This window comes from Pleurodeles waltl, chromosome 4_1 (assembly GCF_031143425.1).
Source record: "Pleurodeles waltl isolate 20211129_DDA chromosome 4_1, aPleWal1.hap1.20221129, whole genome shotgun sequence".
Lineage (NCBI taxonomy): Eukaryota > Metazoa > Chordata > Amphibia > Caudata > Salamandridae > Pleurodeles > Pleurodeles waltl.
In genome coordinates this window covers 917,893,992-917,921,298 of record NC_090442.1, presented here as the reverse complement: position 1 = coordinate 917,921,298, position 27,307 = coordinate 917,893,992, and the positions used below count along the sequence as shown (strand labels likewise).

At 45.2% G+C, this 27,307-nt stretch overlaps 2 protein-coding genes across 2 annotated transcripts in view; one reads left to right on the top strand and one right to left on the bottom strand.

Annotated features, from left to right (window-relative positions):
• Nucleotides 1–10,508, top strand: part of DNAJC2 (DnaJ heat shock protein family (Hsp40) member C2) — a 403,795-nt gene extending 393,287 nt beyond the window's left edge. Inside the window, exons 16-17 of the mRNA XM_069229688.1 lie at nt 9,794–9,942; nt 10,383–10,508. Of these exons, the coding sequence (XP_069085789.1) occupies nt 9,794–9,942; nt 10,383–10,457 (224 nt within the window). The 3' untranslated portion in view covers nt 10,458–10,508. The remainder of the gene's footprint in view (nt 1–9,793; nt 9,943–10,382) is intronic.
• PMPCB (peptidase, mitochondrial processing subunit beta) overlaps nt 10,163–27,307 on the bottom strand; it is a 221,121-nt gene continuing 203,976 nt past the window's right edge. The window contains exon 13 of the mRNA XM_069229689.1: nt 10,163–10,685. Coding sequence (XP_069085790.1) covers nt 10,621–10,685 — 65 coding nt within the window. The 3' untranslated portion in view covers nt 10,163–10,620. The remainder of the gene's footprint in view (nt 10,686–27,307) is intronic.

Here is a 27,307-nt window from a genome sequence, read left to right as displayed (position 1 = left end):
TGCATATGCTCCCTTTCTAAAATGTATTGGTGATTAGGTTATCCATGATTGGAATATCTGATTTACTAGTAAGTCCCTAGTGTAGTGCACCATGTGTGCCCAGGGTCTGTAAATCACATGCCATTAGTGGGCCTGCAGCACTGATTGTGACACCAACATGTCTCAGACCTGCCACTGCAGTTTGTCTGCAGTTTTAACTGCCAGTTCGTCCTGGCAAGTGCACCCACTTGTGAGGCCCAAACCTTCCCTTTTGCTACATGTAAGTCACCCCTAAGGAAGCCCCGAGGCACCCCCATGGGCAGCATGCAGTGCATTTAAAAGATAGGATGTTGACTGGTGTGGTTTACATGTCCTGATAGTGAAATACTGCTGAAGTCTGTTTTCGCTCTTGCAAGGACTCGCTCTCTCCCACAGGGTAGCATGGGGATTGCCTTGAAATATCTTAACTGTAATTTCCCATTGGGAGCAGACAGAGATATGAGGTTTGGGGGTCTTTGAACTCCCAATTTAAAAAATGCATCTTTTGGTAAAGTTGGTTTTGGGATTGTAAGTTTGAAAATGGCACTTTTAGAAAGTGGGCATTTTCTTGCTTAACCATTCTGTGCCTTTGCCTGTCTGTGGAATACACGTCCAGGTCATGATGGAAGTTGGGCTGATTGTGCATTCACTCTAGACAGTCACACAAAGGGAGTTAAGGTGTGCCCTGCATATCCTGATGGGTCTTCTTGAGCAAGAGTGGTGGGAGGAACTGACACTTGCACCTGAATAGGGCTGTGCCTGTCCATGCACAAAGCAGTCTCCAGCCCCCTGGGGTATGTCTGGGGCTAGGGCAGGAAAGGCAGGGTCTTCTGCACTAAAATGACTTCTCTTTGAAGTTTGCCTACTTCAAAGACAGAAACATATATAAGTACTGGACCTCTGACACCAAATAGAACACTTCTGGACTATGGACATTCTGCCAAGAAAAGAGCTGGATGGAAGAGGGACTGCTGCTCTGCCTGTTGCATTGTTGTGCTGATAACTGAAATAAGATGCACTGTTCCAAAAGAATGGACTCCATTCCACCAACTAGGTAGGGGGTCTTTTCAGTCACCACATGCATTAGTCGTACAGGAACAGTAGCCACACTCACCACGGGGTGACATGCTTCATCATCGGGCCATGCTCCTCGTCCGGTCTGCACTGCAATGCTCTCATCGCTCGAGAAGTTAAAAGAACACTCATTGACAGAACCAATAAGTTTAGGAAAACTAAACAGCTCTTTGTAGCTTTTTCACTAACTCACAAAGGCAGTCCAATATTCAAAACTGGCATAGCTGGGTGGATAGTTAAGTGCATAAAGACTTATTATGCTGCAGTAAAGAGGCCATTGCCTGAGCAGATTATACTAGGATAAAGGTGCTACTATGGCCTTTCTTGGAAGTATTCCTACACACATTCACAAAACACTACTGAGTGGATGTGCTAGCACGTTAGCAAGCCAATGTTGGCTCAGGCTGTGCTACACTTTTCTAGTCAACTGCAACTCCTACAGGCTAGCCACCGCTTTTATGGAGGAACTGCTGTACAGTCTATGCAGGGCATGTGTATCTACAGCCACACATACCATTGAACAGAAATTGTTACTTACCCTGTTCGTGGCATGTGGTGCTGTAGATTCACATGCAGCCTCCCTCCTCCCCGGACACTGTGACTGCTACAATATATTTGTACATATGTAGTTCGATTTGCAGGGACATTTTTCTTTACACTTTTCTTTGCTTATACTCCTTTCTTACCCACCTGTGAGAAAACAATCTAACAAAGGAGTCGATGCCCATGCGCACTATCACAGTGGAGTCACTCGATCCTGTGACTGTTAACACTTTTTCGAAGAAAAACAACTTGCACCACTTTGGATCCAAAACTAGATGGCAGGAGTATGCAGAGCTTGTGAATCTACAGCATTACATGCCACAAACAAATGCTTATGGGTAAGTAACATTTTACTTTCTGTTGTCGCATGTGTTGCTACACATGCTCTGAATAGATTGCAAAGCAGTATCCTTCTTCAAGCAGTAGCTAGTGTGTCGACGATGGAGCTATCTGAGGAGATTAGTAGGTTGGAGGCACACGTTTAAAAGTAGTCACAGCAATGAAAGGAAAATATATCAAAGTGATTCTCAATTACAATGTACACAGCAAATACATGTGATAATATTATAGCATAACTTCAAAGCAAAGAATAAAAGTCAAAATTCATCACCATAGGTCCTATCACTGCTCTTTCTCATGCCAGCAAGTTGATGACTCCTGTTCAACTGCGAGAAAGATTTTTCACCCTTACAGGACAGGTCAGGCAGCTGACGTCCGCTCCTGACTTAAGTCTCGGAAAATTCCCCTCGCTGCTGCCAAGTGACACCTTTTATAGATTGAATAACGAAAAAGCCTGCTAAAAGGCCCTTCCCTCAAATAGTCAAAACATGCGGGCTACTGTAGGTCAGAGTTGGAAGAAACAAGTGTTGAAAGTTGGCCAAGTTTTCAAGGCTGTCTTTCCAAAGGCTGCACTAGAGAAAAACACAAAATATGCGCTTCCTTATCTTGCTAGAGTTCGGTGAGAGTATCTACGAAAAACACAAGCTTGGTTTACCATGTGGAAAAAACTCAGCTCATTTGCAATGTCTCAACTGCAATGTCTAACGCCACGATAAAGCCAATAGGCAGCTAAACTGAATACAAAATGTCCTATGCCACGTTAAAGCCAATAGGCAGCTAAACCAAATACAAAATGTAATGTGCTACTGGTGAACATTGAACAACTAATATGCACAGTGGTGAAACACAAAGTCAGTGGTCAAACATACTTAATTTCTTTACATATGGCCACAAGAAAAGCTACCTTCCCGGAAAGGCACTGGTGAGGACAAGAATACAAAGTCTTAAAAGAAGGGTCCATGGAGTCTTGTGAGAATTATATTGAGGTTCCAGACCAGTGCGGAGGGGCAGGAGGCATGACTCTTTTGAGGCCATTGCTGATGGCTCTAGCTAATGGTATGCAGACAAAAGGAGTGTTCCTTATTTCCCATGGAAAGGAGTGTTCCTTGTTTCCCATGTAAGCGGCTCTGGTGGCTGTATGGAAGTGTAGGCGAGACTTAAACATGGGATTTAGGGGATCCAGGTGTTGTTGGGATGCAAACATGAACAACTCTTTTCCATTTCACTGCATAGTAGACTTGTGTGGTAGGCCTGCAGAACTCTACGACATCAAGTGCTAGATTGAGTTGTTTGGGGCCTTGATGTCTGCTTTGGCTTTGACTCCTGATGAGAAGGACTGGCCTGTTCATGTTGGGTAGCTTCTCACAAGAGTTGACTGACATCTCAAGGAGTGCTAAGTATGTGGACTGTGTGGCCAATGTGGGGACTACAAGGATGAGGGCCTTGGAGATTTGCTGGACCTTCCATACGACGAATGGAAGGAGTGAGAGAGACAAGTGATGTGGTATCCCTGGTGATAACGAGCCCATACTGCTTCTAAGGTGTCATGTGATTGAGATGCCCTCCCCCAGCCTGCTTGAGAGGCATCCTTGGTGATGGTAAAGTGTGGGATGGGATCTTGGAAGGGCCTGCTCTGCAGTAGATTGTCGTTGTTCCACCACTGCAAAAAGCGATGGGCACTGGTGCTTACCAACACCATCTCTTCCCATTGACCTTCAGCTTGTGACCATTAAGCTGAGAAGCATTCCTGTAGCGGATTAATGTGGAGCAGAGTGTGGGATTGGCAATGCAGCTACTCATACTGCCCAGTAGATCCATAAAAGTTCTGACTGAGAGTTGACTGGCTGAAAGAGAGGTATGAGCTACTGGAAGGCCAACATCTTCTGGAGTGCTGTAGGCTTTGCCTGTAACTGAGTTTAGTTTTGCCCTTAAACGTTTTGAGATGGACTTGAAGGGGTTGTAGATGACACTTGGTGGTATTCATTGTGAACCTGAGTCTGTGTAGGAGTGAGATGGTAGCCTGGGCACCTGCTAGGCACTGGTGGTTGCCTGTGCTCTTGATCATCATATCTTCAAGGGAGGGAGAAACGTGGATGTCCCCTCTGTTGGGGATTTTTTGTTTACTTTATTTCCTGCTCCTGTCCAGGGAAGCTTCCCTTATCATTTGCAGAGCATTCTTCTTCTGAGCTTAGCTGTAAACAAGGTTATAAATCAGGCTGTTATCTTTGGCGCATTTGGGATTTGTTGGCTCTCTGCACCCTCTCTCAGCTGCCTGGCTCCCGCCCTTCCTTGGCATGTATTTTCTTCACCAAGTGTGCCTGCCTGTGTTCTGAGAGCAAGGGCAGAGAATCGCTTGTAATTGCTTATAGCCTAGGCACCCAGCTCTACCAGGGCTCTGCAATCCTTAGAGACAGTGCCCCCTTCTGCCCCATACTGAAATCCCACTCACCGCTCCATCAGTGGACCTAAGTTCACACACTCCAAGCCCCCCCACACACGCTGTCTGCCAGAGCACCCCAGTTCTTAGTCAGTACACACTGCTGTTCCAGTACTGGAATCTCGGGCACAGCTCTATTAGTGAACCTCAGTTCACACACTCCAAGCCCTCAGCCCTGCCCATGCTGAACCTCACACACGCCGTTTGCCAGAGCACCTCAGTTCTTACAGACCGTACACTCTGCTGTTCCAGGACTAGGACCTTGGGCGCAGCTCCATCAGTGAACCTCAGTTCTACCCCGGCGAGGTCACTTCCTATCCTATACTGGGACCCCGCTCAGATACAGTTCCATTACAGCAGCTCAGTTTTAATATTCCGTCCCACTGCCAAGCCAATACTGGACCCAAAAGAGCAAAACACAGCTCAGCCAGTGAACCTCAAGTGTAACATCCAAAGCCACTGTTGATGGGAACCACCACAGCTCTGCCAGAATCAATCACTTCTAATATTCATTGCACATTTCTTCTCAGTACTAAGATTCACACACACACCCTTCAGGATTCCATGCTTCTGTGGTTCAGAGGCAATGCCACTCCCATACTGGGCTCCACTCGCAGCTTCACCAGGGCACCTCCAGGCTAACACTCAACAACACTGGCACCCCAATAGTAGGGTCCACACACAGCTCCATTTACATACCTCACTTCAGACTTTGTGTGCCCGTTACTATTCCAGTACTGCAGCCCACACACAACTCTGTCAGTGCACCGCAACCCTAACCTGCAGCAACCGATTACTCCAGTACCAGGAATTACAGTGCTCAGTTTCTCATTCCTCACCCGCTGCCTTTGTTATTCCAGCACTGGGCCCGGACACAGCTCTGTATATAACCCCAATCCTGATCGGAAGCGCCACAATATTGCTATATTGGGGTTCACATACAACTCTGCTAATGCACCTCCTGCCGTTCTGCAGTGCCCCCTGCTGTTCCACATTCTGACTTCTATTTGAGGACATGGGAGGAGCCAATTAAATCTGTTCTTAGCTGCTATCTTTATTACGGAGGGTCTGTTTCACCTGTCTCACTTTGTTCTTTCCCTTACTCTGTTTTCTTTCGCCCCCACTTTTCTCTTTCCAGCTCTTAAAATCCACACGTTAAGTTTTGCTCTTTATTTCAACTGTTTATTTATACTCCTATTTTTTCTTATTTCCCTATTCCTCTTGCTACCTCCTCTTTCAAACTCGCAAAAACTTATGTTATTTGTTTCGTTCCTCTTTTTTCTTCATCAGGCATTCATTCTTTCACTATTTTTTTCTCTTCCCCTCATTCTTTCTTTCTTTTATTTGCTCTTTCCTTTGACTCTGTATGCGTCCTTTCACTTTTTTTTTTTAGATCTTGCTTCCTTCCTTTCTCGGGTGTTTTTCTTATCTTTATCTGTCAATTCACGTTTTACTATAAATCCCTCTATTTCCCATCTGTATGTGGAAACCACAAGTTAATTGTCGGGAATCAAAGGGGTTTTCCCATTCTGTGGGAAATGTGCAGTATATACATGCCCTGATGGTTCTTTTGCTGCTTGTTTCTCTCACATTTCTTTTTTTTCTCTAATGTTCACTTTTCTTTCTTTTCACACTTTATTTTTCCTCTTTATTTTTCGCTTGCTAGCTTCCTTCCCTTTTTTCTTTAGTCTCATGACTAGGAAAGCACGTTCTGTGTTGTAGCGCGGTCAGCAGCCTATGGATTTCAATAGCATTAAATTCTCCAGTGAGGTTTAACAGCAGTAATAATCTGATTTATAGTCAGTAAGTAGATGTTCTTGTTTGTATATTGTGGAAAATATTTTGGAGATGGCATTTTAATGAGTTAACCAGCTAGGGTGAAGGCCAGTATTGTATTGTTTGTGGTATGGTATTTGCAGCAAGTACTGCTGTAAATCCCATTCTTTGTACAATTTGTTTTTCATCGATGTAAAGGTTTCAAGATGACTGGTGATAACCTCACATGAATCAATGCACCAGGTTTTTGTATTGTGCTTAATACCTTCATGTCTAGCACTTGTGTAAGTGTGGTTGGAAGAGTGTTATCTCTGCTTTGAGCCAACGTGAGAAGTGTTTCCATGTCCTGATGACCACCGATGTGCACTTCATGTGTCATGGTTCCTAACGTTTAGCGGTGGGAGATGCATATTTTCAAAATGTTATGATGCAGCTCTGAATAGCTCTGCAGGTCTCTTCGTTGTATTGATAGTTTCTTCCATTTTCTCAATCTGATTTCTTATGCTGGTTGTTACTCTGTGATTTTATAGATCCATGAGAGGCAACAGGTGTGAGCTGGGAATTAGAGATCTACTTACATAGACTGTGTTAGTCCTCTTTTATATGATTGTAATTGAGATGTCATTTGAAGAGATTTACCAAAGCGGGCTGTGTTCTAATCATCCTTATGTAATTATAGGATGTAAAGAAAATGTAACTATTTTGGACTTGGAGGGTGGGCTATTTTATAGTCCTGATGACCAGCATTTCTCTCCAGTCTTGGCAGGTCTGTCTGGTTATTATTGAGAAGTTATTTAAGGAGGCTGGTATAGCCTGTATCTGTACCATCCAGTTGCCAGCAAGGTTCCACAGGTCCTTTCATATAACTTATGGCAGTCCTGTTGATGAGGGATCAGGTAATGAATCGGTATATGATAGGATGTATGGTGACATGGATTATAATCAAACTGTGAGGACTGTCATGCTAGAGAAATGGGCTTCCACCTTGTGGTTAGAGTTAGCATAGTTTACTAGGTCTGCAAAGAGTGTGTTGGAGGGAATGGTTAGAGTTTATCTCATACGGCATATTGCTGTTCTTAAAGTGCAGACTGGCAGATAGTACCACTAGCATCGATTGGAGAGGCATGTCTTAAGGTTGGGAAGAGGTAGTTAAATTGTATCTGTATGTCGAGGTTATGTCGAGCGGAGCTCCTCAATTTGTGACGAATAATTATCCTCTTGCACTGTGTGCTGGTCAGGACTGTTTCATAGTTCTTGACCCTTCTTATACTGGTGGTAGGGTTATCATTCTGGATTGTGTCCCGGGGAATCTATCTGAATTATCCTCAGAACAACCATATTTTCCTTTATCTTCTGAACATGTAATACTCCTGGATGCTTCTAAGCTCGGCTGGCAATGAATTCCTGAGATTAGAGTCTTGTATTGAAGAAGCAGATCCTTATATTACCTTAATGTGGGATCACTATCTGTGGTACTAGCTTTGAGTGCACAGTCTTACGCTTGTTGTATTTAATTTGTTGTTATAGTGATCCTTTTACATGAAAGGTTCTGTAAATTATGCAAGGTGCTTTGAACATTCTCTAGCTACAGGCATCCAGTGAAATACTTTGTGCTCTTTCGGTGAAGGTGTAGGAGGCATCTTGCTGTAGAGTTTTTGATTAGTTGAATTTTGTGTTTGAAGAAGCAGGGGACACCAAGGGATAGGTTAATTGGTATAGTTGAGCTGGGAGATCCCAAAAGTAACTATAGTTCACTTGGTATTCAAGGTATAGATGCATCACAGTGTTTTCATTGCGGAGGTGCTGCTTTTGAGATCACTGGAATTTTAAATCAGACATATGAGTCCATTAGTAGGCAGAAAGAAACCCTGGCCCATTTTATACTTTTTTTGCGCCGCTTTTTGACACAAAAAGAGCACAAACTTAACGTTTGTGGCGCTTTTGCGTCAAAAAGTGGCGCTAAAAAAGTATAAATATGGGCCCAAGTTTCTTGGGCTATACAGCTGTAGCTAGTGTATGTGTGCTCCATTTCCCATAGGTCATAAGGTTGGTCTTTGTGAAGTTGAGTTTTATATGGCTAGTCATAACCCATGCATCTAAAGCATGGCGGCAACTGCAAAGTCTTGACTTGTAGAGATATTATGGGGCATATATGTTTAGAAAGATGTGTATCATCTGCATATTTGAAACGTATAAAGATGAATGAGCTGAACAAGTCCAGTAAATGGGTTCGGTAGATGTTGAAGAGGAGAGATTAATGTACCACCAACAGACTCCACAGTGTTTGTTTTAAGGGGCAGTTATGAAAGTTGGTCTAAAACCATCTGTCTTAGAGGTATGAGGTAATCCATTTTGGGAAATATTCAGAGATTAAATCTGTGTAGTAGTCTGGTGGTGAACACTCAGATGCTGCTGATAAGTCCAGAATAAGTAAGGCAGCCATAATTTCTTGTCCACTGCATGTTCTATATGATTCCTCTACGGAAACTGCCTCTCTGGTCTGAATCCAGTTTGTTGATCCAACATAGATATTTTCCTCAGTAAAACTGAAGAGTGGAATGAAAACTGCTCTTTTGAATGTCTTACCTGGGAACAGGCCATTGGAGAGTGGCTTGTACTTAGCTGGACTGGATGGGTCAAGATTATTACTGTATAGCACAATTCTGCTATAATCTTGTAGAGTTGCTTTGATGGCCAGTCAGCTTCAGCTATGGGTGTGGAGTAGTATTTTTCAGTATGAAATTTGCTAGAATGTTGGGATCTAGGTTTAATTATTTCAAGCTTGGGTAGAGCTGGGAAAGAGAGCCTGGGCAAAGCATTACTTTTCATCAGCCCAAGGCATTTTCAAAGAGGTGAAAATGTAGACTATCTTCATGGATGTTTGTGTGTTTGAACTGCTTCATTTATTTGGCGATGTTTGAGGTGAAAGGGATAGGTGTTTGTTTGAGAAAACATAGTCTAAATGACAGAGGTTTTGCAATATTTGTCCGTGGTTGGAATAGGTTGAGAATTACCCTGAATTAATTTGGTATTTGCTGTCAGTGTATTCACATTGTATCTATTCCCCCCCCCCCCGCCCCCCCACATTGCTTTGCACTTACAGAAGAAGGGTGAATGGCCTTATTTTTGGAACACAATTCTCCTGTTATCCTTCAGTCAAGACCTCCCATTCTTAGCCTGTTAGTACTAACCACCTAAAGGCAGCTGAATCCCAGCATAGCAAGCACCTCGATGAGCTGTGATTTGGCTGTTTGGATAGTGGTGTCCACATACATGGCTTGCTTCGTAGCTGGATTCAGTACAAAAAAAGAAGCTTGAAACCCACATATGAGGTGCATGCACATCTTACTCCTTAGGAGAATTGGAGAGGATGTGTCCGCTAGGTTGTATACATATGACAATATTAGTAGCAGCCCACACTGTCTTTCACAAACCCCTTACAAAAAACACAAAATGGAGATTCTTGTCAACGCATGGTCATTTGGTGTCTAGTACTAAACATACTGTCAAGGTTCCTAATAATTACTTGTGCAAATCAATTTGGAAAAAATGGGCATACCGTTGACACCCTTATTGAGAATTCACAAAGTGAGTATTCTGTTTTAGGGCCAGATGCTCTTGCATGGACAACAGATGAGCAGAAACTTTTAGAACAGGCGTTGAAGACGTACCCTGTAAATACTCCAGAAAGATGGGAGAAAATAGCTTTGGCAGTTCCTGGCAGGTCTAAAAAGGATTGCATGAAGAGGTACAAGGTAAGGAACGAATGCTCACTTGCTCTATAAACAACTGAAGTAATGTATAATACATCCAGTTATTCCAAATATGGTCTTTTCTTAAAGTTTATACAATGTAAAGGTCCACACCATGGTATAACATTAGAAATACCTGCCTCAAATTAAATGGACTAGACCTAGTGCTGAAAGGCAAAAACAAACTGCAAACCTTTAAACAATGAATGATTAGCCACCCTGCTAAAATAAAACCAATATGCTGGTTTATTTGATTATATTTTACATCACAAAAATTAACGTGATAGGATACTTTACTCATTTACAAAATTTTATTCTTGTGTAACTTTTTTTGGTTGCATCACGTTTATATAATTCAAGCATACATGAACTGTACAGAACTGGCTGGCAAACACTATATTTTCACTAATAACATCGTAACTAATAGTTCTTTCATTTTCTAGGAACTTGTTGAAATGGTGAAGGCAAAAAAAGCTGCCCAAGAACAAGTGCTGAATGCTGCTAAAGCAAAGAAATAAAACTAAATTAAATATTTGTTGTTTATTTTATAATAAAATCTGTGAATTTTTTCTGTGTAGTTTTTTCTCCCACACATGAAAATGCTGCTACTGTCTTCGAATAGCTTCCCCTTTTGCTGGAAGAGTTATGCTCATTTAATTTTCATTACATCATAAAATGTGCTCAGCTACGCAGCCAGTACATCCCGCTACGTATTCTCCTATAATGTGGGAGTTGTTCAATGGGACCTATGAATAAAAAGAAAAATGTGTTAATGAAGCTAAGGTTTTAGACAATTAAATTTGCTATTAGGCAAGAAAGTTAACGTAGGACGAGGTCAGTGGATCTAGATAAAACCTTTATACTGCAAGACATTTCAAAAAGTTAGTTTACGGGGTAAATCGCTTTCCTTGGTATTTAGATTGCTGTGAGCTATACGCAAGTCCTCATTTTGAATACTCACTAAATTCGAAGTTTCATATTTACCTACCCTTAGGTTTAATAGCAAACTGGGAACCTGAGGAAGCCAAAACGTTTGCTGATCTATGGGGTGGATTTATGAAAACATTGTGCCAGTCTTGATGTGGTATTTACTTTCCAGCATAACTATTTTTTTGCTACGAAGATACCCGTTTGTAACGCAAATATTGCATTGTGCTACTTTGTATAAAGGGGGTGTTCCATGGCAACCACCAATGTTTTTGTATGCAAAGCTCCCGCTTCTAAAATTGTCAAATCTGGCTTTGCATCAAAACCAACCTTCTTGAAGCACACTAGAAAGGTTTTTAATTCTCCTTACATTTCAAACATTGCATGCATTGTACAGAACACCTTACAGAACACCTTAATGAGTGGAATTATTTAGACATAGGATTTTTGCTGGAAGGGTAGACTTGTGCTAGACAGCATGCACACACTTCTGCTAAGGTATGCACATGGGGCCAGGCAAACAGAGCGTCAGGGGAAGAGAGCAGCAGGCCATATTTGATTCCTCACCTATTGAATTATCCCAGGTGTCAGATTGGATTCGGACACAGAAGCTTTATAGCACCTGCCCCAGCGCAATGGTATAAGTTCCCTTTTTCTGCACCTCAGATTTAGATTATGATCTCGCTCATTTCAGAGTTTGTTTTGCACTCTAGCACTTTAATATTCAGCTGTTAGTGCACTGTTAGGATGTCTCCTAGTGTGTTTGAGCTTTAAGATCTGTAGAGAATACGAGGGGCCAGTTTTGCAGCGTGAATCTTTTCTGGATTCACATGGTGTGCATTCTTCTGGCATTCAGGGGTTGGGTGCGGAATTCTCGACTATCTTGTAGTCTTTCTTTTGTTTTAACTTTTTTCTAATCGGGTAATGCCAGCAGTTCCATTTGGTGTCCCCTATGACATTGTCCCACTTCCTCTGGAAGTTCCCACCTTTGGTCGCCATCTTCAGATTCTTTTTTTCTGCAGTTGGGCCTGGAAGCATACTGAAGGATCTCCAATACAGAGAGAAGTTACGATGAAGAAGTTGCCAGTAAGTTCACAGAGTTAGTTTTAAATCACTGAGTGAGAACTTCAAGAGGAGAATAGGTCACAGCCTGGGAGAAAATCGAAGAATGCCGATTCAGTGGGCTCCCCGAAGTGCCTCGATGGAGAAAACACCTTTTCAGTTTTCTCACAACTGCCATCACACGTTTTCCCAAAAAGACAAATATCCAGTCTGCAATCTGTCTCCCTGACAAACACCAGAGTGAAGATTGCAACGCCTGCTCCGCCTTCACATTGATGACACTGAGGGTAAGGGAGAGATGGGTACATCACAGTATGCACAGCCAGCAGACAACCCCATTCCTGAGGGACTTGCGCCTCTCCAATGAGAAGAAAGATAATGTCACTGAAGAAGCAGGAGGAGAGACGTCGAACAAGCGATGTAAAAGAGGAGGCAAGAGAAACATCTGTCTTGAAAAAATCATCCTGCAAATTCTAAAATAACATCTACAGCCAGGAAGAGGGCTCCCTCAACCTCATGCCCGCCACCAGATAAGGAGAGTAAGCGAATGGAGATCATGGGTCACAGAGGAGAACGTAGTGCTGCAAACCAATGGAGAATGGCAAACTCTAATGCGCTGCTACGTAGACATGCGCACCAGCATTGGGAAGAGATGGGGAACCTTATGAAACATAACCACGAACAGCATCGTAAGAGGGCAGGACATCTTGCTGAAAGTGGCAAAAACATTGCCAACACCTGCCTAAAATTGGCTTTGGATGCTGCAGACACATCCAGTCAACAACTAATGATGGGAATAACCTTTAGGTGCACTATTCATGGCTAAAAAATTCTGGATTCAAGCAGGAAGTCCAAGCAGACATTTTAAACGCACCCCTTTAACGGGGAGCGTTTATTTGGGAGCGCCGTAAATGAAAGTCTGAGCCAATGGAAAGAAGAAAGACAATAAGACAGCAAAGTCTATGGGTGCACTGCAATTCGAGGGGTGGCATGCGAAGGGGCACCTTTGCAACAAGATCTGCTCCCAGAGGAGGTTTCAAAGGTGGAACTTCACACCAAACATTTCAAAGCAGAAATCAGTATGCATTGTCTCAACAAAGCTGACTATATCCACAGCAGGGATGACAGCCCTTTTGAGGAAGCAGCAAGGGAAGAGGGCAAAGATTCAAGCCCTTGAAACAAGTGCCTCTTCAAAAATACCAAGAGTTTCACAAATAACATCTCTGAAAATCACAGACAAGCAGTTCAAACGTCTACACACACCACCTGTGGGTGGAAGAGTAAAAAAAAAAAAAAAAAAAAAAAAAAACTTTCTCCAGGGTTGGAGAAAGAGGACTTCCGAGAAATGAGTACTAAACCTGATTCAATTTAGTTACAGCACAGAATTTACAAAAATCCTACTGACTAGGTCCAAAGTGTAGGAAGCTGGCCTAGTGAGCACCAATGGTGTTATCACCTTCACCAGGTCCAGGTATCCCCTATTAGTGAAGTGTAGGCAGTGTCTAGGAAGCCAGGGCTCTCTTTAGGTAGCTGTGGATGACCAGACTTATCTAGGTGACAAGCAAAGCTTATGCAATCACACTGTAGTCACACACCAGTATCGCCCATGAAAGAACCACAGTGTTACAAAAATAAATGTACTTTATTATGACAATTCAAATACTAGAATACTAATAGGCAGTCCCCCCCCAACTGGAGGTAAGTAAGCATAATAGCAATCGGTGAGGAGCATAAAAACTACAAGCATTGGCAAAAGTATTAGAAATTAGTGAGGGCCAAATATACTAAGAAAGAAGAATGTGAGATACAGTCCCCAAACCAAGGATGTGGGGTTGTTAGAGGGGAGCTGGAGGAACTAGGAACACCAAGGGGTAAGTACCAGAATGCCTGCCCCAACCCCCCCCCCCCCCCCCCCCCCTAACCTCCAACTAGGAGAGAAGAGGCAAGTACTTGGTTTTCCCCAAAACTAACAGGAGGACTTAGGAAAAGGATTGTGCAGGACCTAGACAGGAAGAACCCAAAGGTGGATTCTGACAGAAAAGGACCTGCAAAGGTAGGGGACCAAGTCCAGTTTGTGATGGAGTTGTCCGGTCGTGGCATGATCCACTACCCAGCTTTCTGTGGATGCAGGACCAGGTTGTCAGAGGAAGAAGACTACCAGCTGTACAGCACAGGAGATGAAGAGGTCTGAAGTGATGCAAATGGTGTCCCATGTCGGCTTGCAGTGGGCCCGGAGAACCACCAACAAGCCTTTGCAAAGGAAGAAAATGACAAGTTGCAAGGCTGAAGAGGACCAGCAAGGCCCAGGGGACACGATCCAAGGAGAGGAGTCCAGGGTGACCCTCAGCAGTCAGGAGAGTCACCAGAAGCAGTTGCAGCCCCCACAGGCAACCAGCACAGTAATGCCCAGTCAGCACAACTGAAAAGGAGTCCCATGTCGCTGGAGCAGCAGAGAGGAGACTGTGCTTGGCAGGAATAAGTGCTGGGGGCCAGGGCTACACAGAACCTGAAGAGCCCTTGGAGCAGGAGCAAACAAGCCTTGGTAACTGCAAGACTCGCATGCGTAGGAGTACTCTCCTGCAAGGAGAGGCCAGAGCTTACAGTCCCCCAAGTAGGACAGCTGGCAAAGAGGACCACGGGGAATACTCCAAACCACCACCTGTGATGCAGGAGCCACGCAGTTCCAGAGGAGAGCAGGTCCACGCAGCCGGTCATCATTGAAGTTGGCATCTGCAGATGCGGGGGGGAGTGACTCCTTCACTCCAAGGGAGATTCCTTCTTACTTCTTGGTGCAGACTGACGTCTCTCCAACCTCAGAGAATGCACAGCGGGGAAATGTTGCAGTTGCTGGAAGGAGCCGGAGAAATAATGTTGCAAAGCAGAGTCCAGTTGCAGTTCCATTAGCCAGAAGATGAAGTAAACGATGCAGAGGAGTCCTGGTGGAATCTTGCACGTTGAATCTGAGGACCCACCCAAGTGGAAGACCCTAAATAGCCCAGGAAGGGGGATTGGTCACCTGCCTGACCTGGCAACTCAGATGCTCCCAGGGGCCTATGCCCATCTTGATTTCAAGATGGCAGAATCAAGTGGCCACCTGGAGGAGCTCTGGGGACCACCCCTGTCGTGCTGATGAACAGTTAAGTGGTCACTTCCCTTTGTCCAGTTTCACGCCAGAGCAGGGACCAGGGGTCCCTCAACTGGTGCAAACCAGTTTATGCAAGGAGGGCACCAAATGTGCCCTTCAAAGCATACTGGTGACTTGGGGAGGCTACCCCTCCCAAACCATGTAACACCTATTTCCAAGGGGAGAGGGTTTTGTCTCTCTCTCACAGGAAACCCTTTGTTGGGCATTCCCCTACTTGAGCTGGTCAAGCAACAGGTGGGCAGAACCCCGTCTGTGTGGTGTCCGCAGCATAGGCTGCCCGGCAACCCCCAGGAGAGAGGTAGGAGCAATACTTGGGGTCCTCTAATGAGCCCCCAAGTTCATGTAATCATACAACTAACACTGGAACAGTATTGGGGCATGATTCTGACAGGTTTGATCCCAAACATGCTTAGGTTCGGAGTTATCATTATGTAGCTGGACACCTGTGTGCAGTACACAAGTAAAATGGCTTTCCTGCACTTACGTGTGCCCGCACACATAGGTACCTGCACCCTGCCCTCTGGGCTAAGAGGGCCTACCATAGAGGTGACTTGCAGTGACCTGTGGTGAAAGGGAGCTTGCACCTTTTCACACAGACTGCAATAGCAGGCCTTCAGATACATTTTACATGGGCTCCCGCGGGTGGCCCAATGCCCTAGGTACCTTAGTACCATATTCTAGGGACTTATATGGGGGAACTAGTATACCAATTGTGGGGTGGGCAAAGCCGAAGAAACCAAATTTAGAGAGAGAGAACATAATCACTGGAGTCCTGGTTAGCAAGATCCCAGTGAAAACAGTCCAAGCATACTGACAGCAGGCAAAAAGTGTGTGGGTGGGTGGTTCTAACCATGCCAAAAAGAGAGCATCTTCCTACACAAAGCCCATTCCAAAGAAGAAACAGACGGTCCTTTCAAGGAAGTTCAAGAACTTCTGGACGGGCAAGCAATAGAACAGGTTCCAAGACAAGAAATCAACAAGGGAAACCACTCGACATATTTCTTAAACCAAAAGTTGGACAATGTATTACGTTCAAAACTGGATCACAGGTTTATAAAACAAGTTTATAAAAACTCAAATTCAAGATGACAACCTTACAGGAAGTTATACAACAGCTACAGCAAGATTAATTGGCAACAATAGACTTAAAAGATGCCTATGTGCACATTCCAATTAAGGTCACAAGAAAAACCTGAGGTTTGTGATAAACAAAGCAAATTATCAGTTCACCGTACTGGTATTAAAGATAAAATCAGCACCCAGGGTGTTTACAAAGTGACTGGTGGCAGTACCAGCACACTTGAGAAGGAGGGGAATACATGTTTACCCGTACCTCGACTAGTTGGTAAGAGTAAACTCATATACCAAATGCAAACAGGACATCCATGAAGTAATGGAGGCTCTTTATGCACTGGGTTTCTCTTTGAATTTAGAGAAGTCCTCTCCTAAGTCAGAACAGGAAAAGGTGTTCTTGGGAGCAAGGATCATCTGCATTTAAGGGAAATTTTACCCCGAGAAGAGAACTCCATCCCTACTTAAAGAAATTCACCACTACCAGAGGGGACAAGCTGTGACAGCTAGGGAAGATGGCTTCATGAATCCCTTTAATTGCATATGCAAGACTTCACATGAGACCATTCCAGGAATGGCTTCAAAATCAATGGTTACAGGCAACGGTGACTTGGGAAGATGTAGTGGTTGTCACACAAAGGGTAGAACAGGAAATGGTGTGGTGGAACAAAGCACACATTACACAGGGGAGAACTTTTGCACAGCCAACTCCAACTGTGATGATAACCACAGATGCATAGCATATGGGATGGGGAGCTCACGTGAGGTCTCTTAAGGTACAAGGAATATGGAAGGAACAGGAAGTAGTGCAACATCAATGTACTGGACCTAAAGACAGTATTCTTAGCTCTAAAGGGGTTTCAAAGACAACTTTTAACAAAGACAGTATTGATTCAAACAGATAGTGACCCAGTCACCACCCTTATTAAAGATAGCACAAGAAATATGGAAATGGGCTATACAGAGGAAGATGGAACTACAAGCCATACATCTTCCAGAGAAGGACAATGTCGAGGCAGACAAGTGTCATGCTCCCATTAATGGGAATTGGCCCATTGTGTTGTGGACAAAACTTTTCAAAGATGGAATGCTCTAACAATAGACCTATTTTGTGTTCTGCTGAGTTGCAAATGGCAAAACCTTGCCTACAGGCAACCACACCTTTCAATCCCTAGGGAATGCACTGTTGATAAATTGCTCAGGGACTTTTGCATATGCCCCCCTCCTAAAAAAACAATTCCACTGTTACACACAGTAATCATCAAATGAAGAAGGAGCCGAATAACCTTAATCGTCCCACAGTGGGCAAGATGAACTGCATTCTCAAAACTGGCACACAGAAACTATCAATCGTTAGCAAGAATCCAGGATCTGTTGTCAATGGAGAGGGGAAGAGTAATTCATCGAGAACCTTTCAGTCTAACAGCATAGCTCCTGACGACTTAAAATGTGGTATTTTAAAACTGCTAAAGAAGACAATGGTGGTGATGTGTGAGGCAAGAGGGCCAACTACAAGGAAATGTTACATAGCCAAATGAAAGAGATACTCTTTATGGTGTATAAGAAAGGGCTTGATGGACAAGAACACACGGGGAAAAACAGTATTGTAAGGAAATGCCTCCTTGGCATGGTTGCCCCCTGACTTTTTGCCTTTGCTGATGCTATGTTTACAATTGAAAGTGTGCTGAGGCCTGCTAACCAGGCCCCAGCACCAGTGTTCTTTCCCTAACCTGTACTTTTGTATCCACAATTGGCAGACCCTGGCATCCAGATAAGTCCCTTGTAACTGGTACTTCTAGTACCAAGGGCCCTGATGCCAAGGAAGGTCTCTAAGGGCTGCAGCATGTCTTATGCCACCCTGGAGACCTCTCACTCAGCACAGACACACTGCTTGCCAGCTTGTGTGTGCTAGTGAGGACAAAACGAGTAAGTCGACATGGCACTCCCCTCAGGGTGCCATGCCAGCCTCTCACTGCCTATGCAGTATAGGTAAGACACCCCTCTAGCAGGCCTTACAGCCCTAAGGCAGGGTGCACTATACCATAGGTGAGGGTACCAGTGCATGAGCATGGTACCCCTACAGTGTCTAAACAAAACCTTAGACATTGTAAGTGCAGGGTAGCCATAAGAGTATATGGTCTGGGAGTCTGTCAAACACGAACTCCACAGCACCATAATGGCTACACTGAAAACTGGGAAGTTTGGTATCAAACTTCTCAGCACAATAAATGCACACTGATGCCAGTGTACATTTTATTGTAAAATACACCACAGAGGGCACCTTAGAGGTGCCCCCTGAAACTTAACCGACTATCTGTGTAGGCTGACTAGTTTTAGCAGCCTGCCACAAACCGAGACATGTTGCTGGCCCCATGGGGAGAGTGCCTTTGTCACTCTGAGGCCAGTAACAAAGCCTGCACTGGGTGGAGATGCTAACACCTCCCCCAGGCAGGACTTGTCACACCTGGCGGTGAGCCTCAAAGGCTCACCTCCTTTGTGCCAACCCAGCAGGACACTCCAGCTAGTGGAGTTGCCCGCCCCCTCCGGCCCCCACTTTTGGCGGCAAGGCCGGAGAAAATAATGAGAATAACAAGGAGGAGTCACTGGCCAGTCAGGACAGCCCCTAAGGTGTCCTGAGCTGAGGTGACTCTAACTTTTAGAAATCCTCCATCTTGCAGATGGAGGATTCCCCCAATAGGGTTAGGATTGTGAGCCCCTCCCCTTGGGAGGAGGCACAAAGAGGGTGTACCCACCCTCAGGGCTAGTAGCCATTGGCTACTAACCCCCCAGACCTAAACACGCCCTTAAATTTAGTATTTAAGGGCTACCCTGAACCCTAGAAAATTAGATTCCTGCAACTACAAGAAGAAGGACTGCCTAGCTGAAAACCCCTGCAGAGGAAGACCAGAAGACGACAACTGCCTTGGCTCCAGAAACTCACCGGCCTGTCTCCTGCCTTCCAAAGATCCTGTTCCAGCGACGCCTTCCAAAGGGACCAGCGACCTCGACATCCTCTGAGGACTGCCCCTGCTTCGAAAAGACAAGAAACTCCCGAGGACAGCGGACCTGCTCCAAGAAAAGCTGCAACTTTGTTTCCAGCAACTTTAAAGAACCCTGCAAGCTCCCCGCAAGAAGCGTGAGACTTGCAACACTGCACCCGGCGACCCCGACTCGGCTGGTGGCGATCCAACACCTCAGGAGGGACCCCAGGACTACTCTGCTACTGTGAGTACCAAAACCTGTCCCCCCTGAGCCCCCACAGCGCCGCCTGCAGAGGGAATCCCGAGGCTTCCCCTGACCGCGACTCTTTGAATCCTAAGTCCCGACACCTGGGAGAGACCCTGCACCCGCAGCCCCCAGGACCTGAAGGACCGAACTTTCACTGGAGGAGTGACCCCCAGGAGTCCCTCTCCCTTGACCAAGTGGAGGTTTCCCCGAGGAACCCCCCCCTTGCCTGCCTGCAGCGCTGAAGAGATCCCGAGATCTCTCATAGACTAACATTGAAAACCCGACGCTTGTTTCTACACTGCACCCGGCCGCCCCCGCGCCGCTGAGGGTGAAATTTCTGTGTGGACTTGTGTCCCCCCCGGTGCCCTACAAAACCCCCCTGGTCTGCCCTCTGAAGACGCGGGTACTTACCTGCAAACAGACCGGAACCGGGGCACCCCCTTCTCTCCATTCTAGCCTATGTGTTTTGGGCACCACTTCGAACTCTGCACCTGACCGGCCCTGAGCTGCTGGTGTGGTGACTTTGGGGTTGCTCTGAACCCCCAACGGTGGGCTACCTTGGACCAAGAACTAAGCCCTGTAAGTGTCTTACTTACCTGGTAAAACTAACAAAAACTTACCTCCCCCAGGAACTGTGAAAATTGCACTAAGTGTCCACTTTTAAAACAGCTATTTGTGAATAACTTGAAAAGTATACATGCAATTTTGATGATTTGAAGTTCCTAAAGTACTTACCTGCAATACCTTTCGAATGAGATATTACATGTAGAATTTGAACCTGTGGTTCTTAAAATAAACTAAGAAAAGATATTTTTCTATATAAAAACCTATTGGCTGGATTTGTCTCTTGAGTGTGTGTACCTCATTTATTGTCTATGTGTATGTACAACAAATGCTTAACACTACTCCTTGGATAAGCCTACTGCTCGACCACACTACCACAAAATAGAGCATTAGTATTATCTATTTTTACCACTATTTTACCTCTAAGGGGAACCCTTGGACTCTGTGCATGCTATTCCTTACTTTGAAATAGCACATACAGAGCCAACTTCCTACAAGTATTGAAATAATTAACTTACCTTCTTGAACGAGGATTGACTTATGCATCACTAAGAGTCCACCTGGCAGCGATAGTGGTGTATAAGGGAGGACATATTGGGGAGAAGTTTGTTCACATTACCAGTAATCAAAAGCTTCTTTGAAGGAGTGAAGAGTATAGCACCACCAAGGAAGGTACCAGCCCCAACATGGCATTTATATATAGTTCTCACTCAAATAATGAAAAATACATGTGAACTTTTGCACAAATCAAAGTCACAGATACTAACTTTAAAGACAGCCTTTTTGGTGGCCATCACGTATGCAGAGTGAGTTACAGGCACTCGCAATTTAAGAACCCTACTTGCAAATTAAAGACAGAATTGCAATAAGAACAGACCCTCAGTTCTTACTAAAAGTCCTTATACAGTTTCACATGAATCAAACTATAGAAATTCCAAGAGCCACAAAATGACACAGAACGAGCATTAGATGCAAGACAGGCCATAATGTACTACTTGGAAAGGATAAAGACTGTCAGAAAGACTCCACAGCTATTTGTATCATTTGCAGGTAGTTGATGACAGTAAATAAAAACACTATTGCAAGATGGATTCGTGCAGACAATTCAGCTGTGTCACGCTTATGCGGGAGAAACTTTGACTGTGGCACCAAAGGTGTTAATGAAGAAGGGAGCAACAGTTGTCTTTCTGACAAATACACCATTGCAAGACATTTGCTTGGCAGCAAATTAGTCATCAATACATTTTTACAAAACATTACTGCATCGACATAAAGGTGCTTACCCCCCTTCGCTGCCAGGCCTTTTTCCCTTCAGGTGCCTGGCTTTTATTTGGGACATTTTGCACTTAGGCCCTCATAAATTTTTGTCCACATAAGCTACCCACTACATTTTCGTCCTTTTTTCCCCAACATCCTAGGGATTCTAGAGGTACCCAGAGTTTTGTTTTTTTAAATGGGGAAAAAAGAGCTGCAGATGAAGGCTTGTGGTTCTTTTTCATGAAAATGGCATCAAATAAGGGTTTGCAGAGCTAAAATCACCATCTTCCCAGCGTTCAGGAACAGGCAGGCTTGAATCAGAAAACCACATTGTTCAACACAATTTTGGCATTTTACTGGGACATAACCCATTTTTACTTTTTTTTTTTGCTTTTAGCCTCCTTCAAGTTAGTGACAGAAATGGGTGTGAAACCAATGTTGGATCCAGGACAGCTAAACATTTCTAAAAAGTAGACAAAACTCTGAATTCAGCAAGGGGTAATTTGTGTAGATCCTACAAGGTTTTCCTACAGAAAATAACAGCTGAAATAAAATAAATATTGAAATTGAGGTGTGTAAAGAAATGGCTCCCTGTTGCAGTTACCCCCCACTTTTTGCCTGATACTGATGCTGACTTGACTGAGAAGTGTGCTGGGACCCTGCTAACCAGGCCCCAGCACCAGTGTTCCTTCACCTAAAATGTACCATTGTATCCACAATTGGCACACCCTGGCATTCAGATAAGTCCCTTGTAACTGGTACTTCTAGTACCAAGGGCCCTGATGCCAAGGAAGGTCTCTAAGGGCTGCAGCATGTCTTATGCCACCCTAGAGACCCCTCACTCAGCACAGACACACTGCTTACAAGCCTGTGTGTGCTAGTGAGAACAAAATGAGTAAGTTGACATGGCACTCCCCTCAGGGTGCCATGCCAGCCTCTCACTGCCTATGCAGTATAGGTAAGACACCCCTCTAGCAGGCCTTACAGCCCTAAGGCAGGGTGCACTATACCATAGGTGAGGGTACCAGTGCATGAGCACTGTGCCCCTACAGTGTCTAAACAAAACCTTAGACATTGTAAGTGCAGGGTAGCCATAAGAGTATATGGTCTGGGAGTCTGTTTTACACGAACTCCACAGCACCATAATGGCTACACTGAAAACTGGGAAGTTTGGTATCAAACTTCTCAGCACAATAAATGCACACTGATGCCAGTGTACATTTTATTGTAAAATACACCACAGAGGGCACCTTAGAGGTGCCCCCTGAAACTTAACCAACTAGCTGTGTAGGCTGACTGGTTCCAGCAGCCTGCCACACTAGAGACATGTTGCTGGCCCCATGGGGAGAGTGCCTTTGTCACTCTGAGGCCAGTAACAAAGCCTGCACTGGGTGGAGATGCTAACACCTCCCCCAGGCAGGAGCTGTGACACCTGGCGGTGAGCCTCAAAGGCTCACCCCTTTGTCACAGCCCAGCAGGGCACTCCAGCTTAGTGGAGTTGCCCGCCCCCTCCGGCCACGGCCCCCACTTTTGGCGGCAAGGCTGGAGGGAACAAAGAAAGCAACAAGGAGGAGTCACTGGCCAGTCAGGACAGCCCCTAAGGTGTCCTGAGCTGAAGTGACTCTAACTTTTAGAAATCCTCCATCTTGCAGATTGAGGATTCCCCCAATAGGATTAGGGATGTGACCCCCTCCCCTTGGGAGGAGGCACAAAGAGGGTGTACCCACCCTCAGGGCTAGTAGCCATTGGCTACTAACCCCCCAGACCTAAACACGCCCTTAAATTTAGTATTTAAGGGCTCTCCCTGAACCTAGAAACTAGATTCCTGCAACTACAAGAAGAAGGACTGCCCAGCTGAAAACCCCTGCAGCGGAAGACCAGAAGACGACAACTGCCTTGGCTCCAGAAACTCACCGGCCTGTCTCCTGCCTTCCAAAGATCCTGCTCCAGCGACGCCTTCCAAAGGGACCAGCGACCTCGACATCCTCTGAGGACTGCCCCTGCTTCGAAAAGACAAGAAACTCCCGAGGACAGCGGACCTGCTCCAAGAAAAGCTGCAACTTTGTTTCCAGCAACTTTAAAGAACCCTGCAAGCGCCCCGCAAGAAGCGTGAGACTTGCAACACTGCACCCGGCGACCCCGACTCGGCTGGTGGCGATCCAACACCTCAGGAGGGACCCCAGGACTACTCTGATACTGTGAGTACCAAAACCTGTCCCCCCTGAGCCCCCACAGCGCCGCCTGCAGAGGGAATCCCGAGGCTTCCCCTGACCGCGACTCTTTGAACCTAAAGTCCCGACGCCTGGGAGAGACCCTGCACCCGCAGCCCCCAGGACCTGAAGGACCGGACTTTCACTGGAGAAGTGACCCCCAGGAGTCCCTCTCCCTTGCCCAAGTGGAGGTTTCCCTGAGGAATCCCCCCCTTGCCTGCCTGCAGCGCTGAAGAGATCCCGAGATCTCTCATAGACTACCATTGAAAACCCGACGCTTGTTTCTACACTGCACCCGGCCGCCCCCGCGCTGCTGAGGGTGAAATTTCTGTGTGGACTTGTGTCCCCCCCGGTGCCCTACAAAACCCCCCTGGTCTGCCCTCCGAAGACGCGGGTACTTACCTGCAAGCAGACCGGAACCGGGGCACCCCCTTCTCTCCATTCTAGCCTATGTGTTTTGGGCACCACTTTGAACTCTGCACCTGACCGGCCCTGAGCTGCTGGTGTGGTGACTTTGGGGCTGCTCTGAACCCCCAACGGTGGGCTACCTTGGACCAAGAACTAAGCCCTGTAAGTGTCTTACTTACCTGGTTAACCTAACAAATACTTACCTCCCCTAGGAACTATGAAAATTGCACTAAGTGTCCACTTTTAAAACAGCTATTTGTGAATAACTTGAAAAGTATACATGCAATTTTGATGATTTGAAGTTCCTAAAGTACTTACCTGCAATACCTTTCGAATGAGATATTACATGTAGAATTTGAACCTGTGGTTCTTAAAATAAACTAAGAAAAGATATTTTTCTATATAAAAACTTATTGGCTGGATTTGTCTCTGAGTGTGTGTACCTCATTTATTGTCTTGTGTATGTGCAACAAATGCTTAACACTACTCCTTGGATAAGCCTATTGCTCGACCACACTACCACAAAATAGAGCATTAGTATTATCTATTTTTACCACTATTTTACCTCTAAGGGGAACCCTTGAACTCTGTGCATGCTATTCCTTACTTTGAAATAGCACATACAGAGCCAACTTCCTACAAGGTGAAAACAAATCAGCCATTTTTTCTCCCCATGTTTTACTCTAAAGTTTTCCTGTGATGTCAGATTTTTGAAAGCAATAAACTGTTACATCTGCTGGACTCTTCCGGTTGTGGGGATATATAGGGCTTGTAGGTTCATCAAGTACTCTATATACCCAGAGCCAATAAAGGAGCTGCACCTTGCAGTCGTTTTTCATTTTATACCGGGCATAGGGCAATTCATTTGGTGAAATGTAAAGAGTGAAAAATAGGTATCAAGTAAACCTTTGTATTTCCAAAATGGGCACAAGATAAGGTGTTGAGAAGTAGTGGTTATTTGCACATCTCTGAATTCTGGGGTCCCCATACTAGCATGTGAATTACAGGACATTTCTCAAATAGACGTATTTTTATTTTTTACACACAGTCTTACATTTGCAAGGAACAAGTGTAAAGAAAGACAAAGGGCAATAATACTTGTTCTGCTATTCTGTATTCCCCCAAGTCTACTGATCAAAATGGTACCTCACTTGTGTGGGTAGGTCTAGTGCCTGCAACAGGAAACGCAACATGGACACATCACAGTTTTACGTTGCAATCTGACACATTTTTTGGAAAGTGCCTAGCTGTAGAGTTTCACCTCTAGCTCAGCCACCACCTAGGGAAAACTACCAAACCTGTGCATTTTTTAAAACTAGACACCTAGGGGAATCCAGGATGGGGTGACTGGTGGGGTTCTCACCAGGTTCTCTTACCCAGAATCATTTGCACACCTCAGAATTTGGCAAAAAACACCTTTTTCTCACATCTCGGTGCTGCAAATTTCCAGAATCTGAGGGGAGCCACAAACTTCCATCTACCAAGCATTCCCCCAGGTCTCTCAATAACAATGGTACCTCACTTGTATGGGTAGGCCTAGTGCCCATAACAGGAAATGCCCCAAAACACAATGTGGACACATCACATGTTCCCAAAGAAGCACCACCTCCATTTTTGGTCCTGGGCTCAGCAGCCATCTACGGAAACCTACCAAACCCAAACATTTCTGAAAACTAGGCACCCAAGGGAGTCCAGGGAGGTGTGACTTGGGTAGATCGCCCAGTGTTTTCTTGGCCAGAATCCTCAGCAAACCTCCAATTTAGCTAAACAATCACATTTTTCCCACATTTCTGTGTTAGATCAGCGCACCAGCACAAATTTCCTACCACCCAACGTTCCCCTCAGTCTCCTGGTACAAATGACACCTCACTTGTGTAGGTGGGCCAAGTGCCTGTGACAGAGAAAAGCCCAAAACATGTTGAAAATGAGGGGGAACCAAAGCAGGTCCAAAAGGGCAGTTTGTAGGGAAACCAAAAAAAAAAAACGTTTTTAGACTGACAAGTGAGGCGGAATTTTTATCTGTATAGATGCGACAATGCTGGGTGGCAGGAATTTTATGGATTCCTGCAGATTCGGGAAGAATACAGCACAAAAATGTGTGATTTCAAGCAAAGTTCGAGGTTTGCAGGGCGTTGTGGGTAAGAAAATGGTGCGGGTGGCATGTGAAGCACACCACTCTGGACTCACCCAGAAGTTTAGTTTTCAGATGTGTCTAGGTCTCGTAGATTTTTCTACACGGCAGCGTCCAAAAAGTGCAGCCCTCACCATTCCAAGTGAGATGATTTTGAGAGTTAGACAAGCTCTCATGGCTCAAATGTAAAACCAAAACCCGAAATAATCAAATGACCTCTTGCTTGCCGTGGGTTAAGATGTTTTAGTGTGCGGGGGGAGAGCTGAAAGACTTACCCCCTCAGTTGCCCATACTGGTTGGTAACCACCACTACCCCACTATTTATTTTTTTATTAAATTCCCTGGCATCTAGTAGGCTTTCTGCCCCCACTGGGGAGTGGATCGGGGGTAATTGCCCCATCTGCCCACTGGAAGGCAGAACAACTTTGTGCCCATTTATTTGGGGGGGTTGGGGGGGGAGGGGGGTAATGGCCATATCCCTACCCTCTGTTTTTTGAAGAAAAAAACCCTCCCCTGGTGGGATTTTGTCCCCCCTTTGGGGCAAACAGGCTTTACAAAAATAGGCCGGTCTGCCCCAAGGGGACTACCACCTCAATAGACTTTAGTTATTTGCTCTTGATAACCCCACAAAAAGTCGATTGTCCATGCAATAGTCCTTGGCGTGGTCTTTGAGGAATCCTAAAGCTCTTTCAGGGTCCAACCCCCTGGAGTCTCTTCTCTTTTGAGGTGCAGCAAAAAAGTAGTGGTAGAGTGATGGATGACCCAGAGTTTAAAGCAGTCAAGTTTTGGTAAGAAGCCCACCCTACTCCTCAGCACCAGTATGTCCAGGAAAAAAAGCATGTAAGGTTTTTGCAGTCCTTTCCTGGAGTCCACTTGCGCAACAGGCTGAGGCAATCATATAGAGGTCATGAGACAAAGCAAGCTGCTATGCATCATCTAGAAGGCATACACATAAAGAATGTCAAAATCAAGTAAAAATTCCAGTGTAGCATCACAAGCAGCAATTGTTGGGTTGGGGGAGGGGGGGGGGGGGGATTGGGGGAATACGTGTAAAACTTAATGAACCTCATCACAACAGCTGATTTGAACAAGGGCTGGCAACTAACCTTTACAGTACATACTGCAGGCCTTGCTGGGCATAAAACAAAACAAATAAAAGGACATCAAACATCTTTGCTGTTAAGGGGTCTGTATTTCAGGCAGCACACCAGGTCACAAATGTGTCCCAGCGTTGTGGAGGAACACCTGGCTGCTAGCAGGATATCCACCACTTCAGACAGCAAATCAAATGCAGTCAATTGCTACTGCTCAGTCGCCACACATGTAGATTCATATGGAAGACTCTGCCCTGTTGTGGAGACAGGA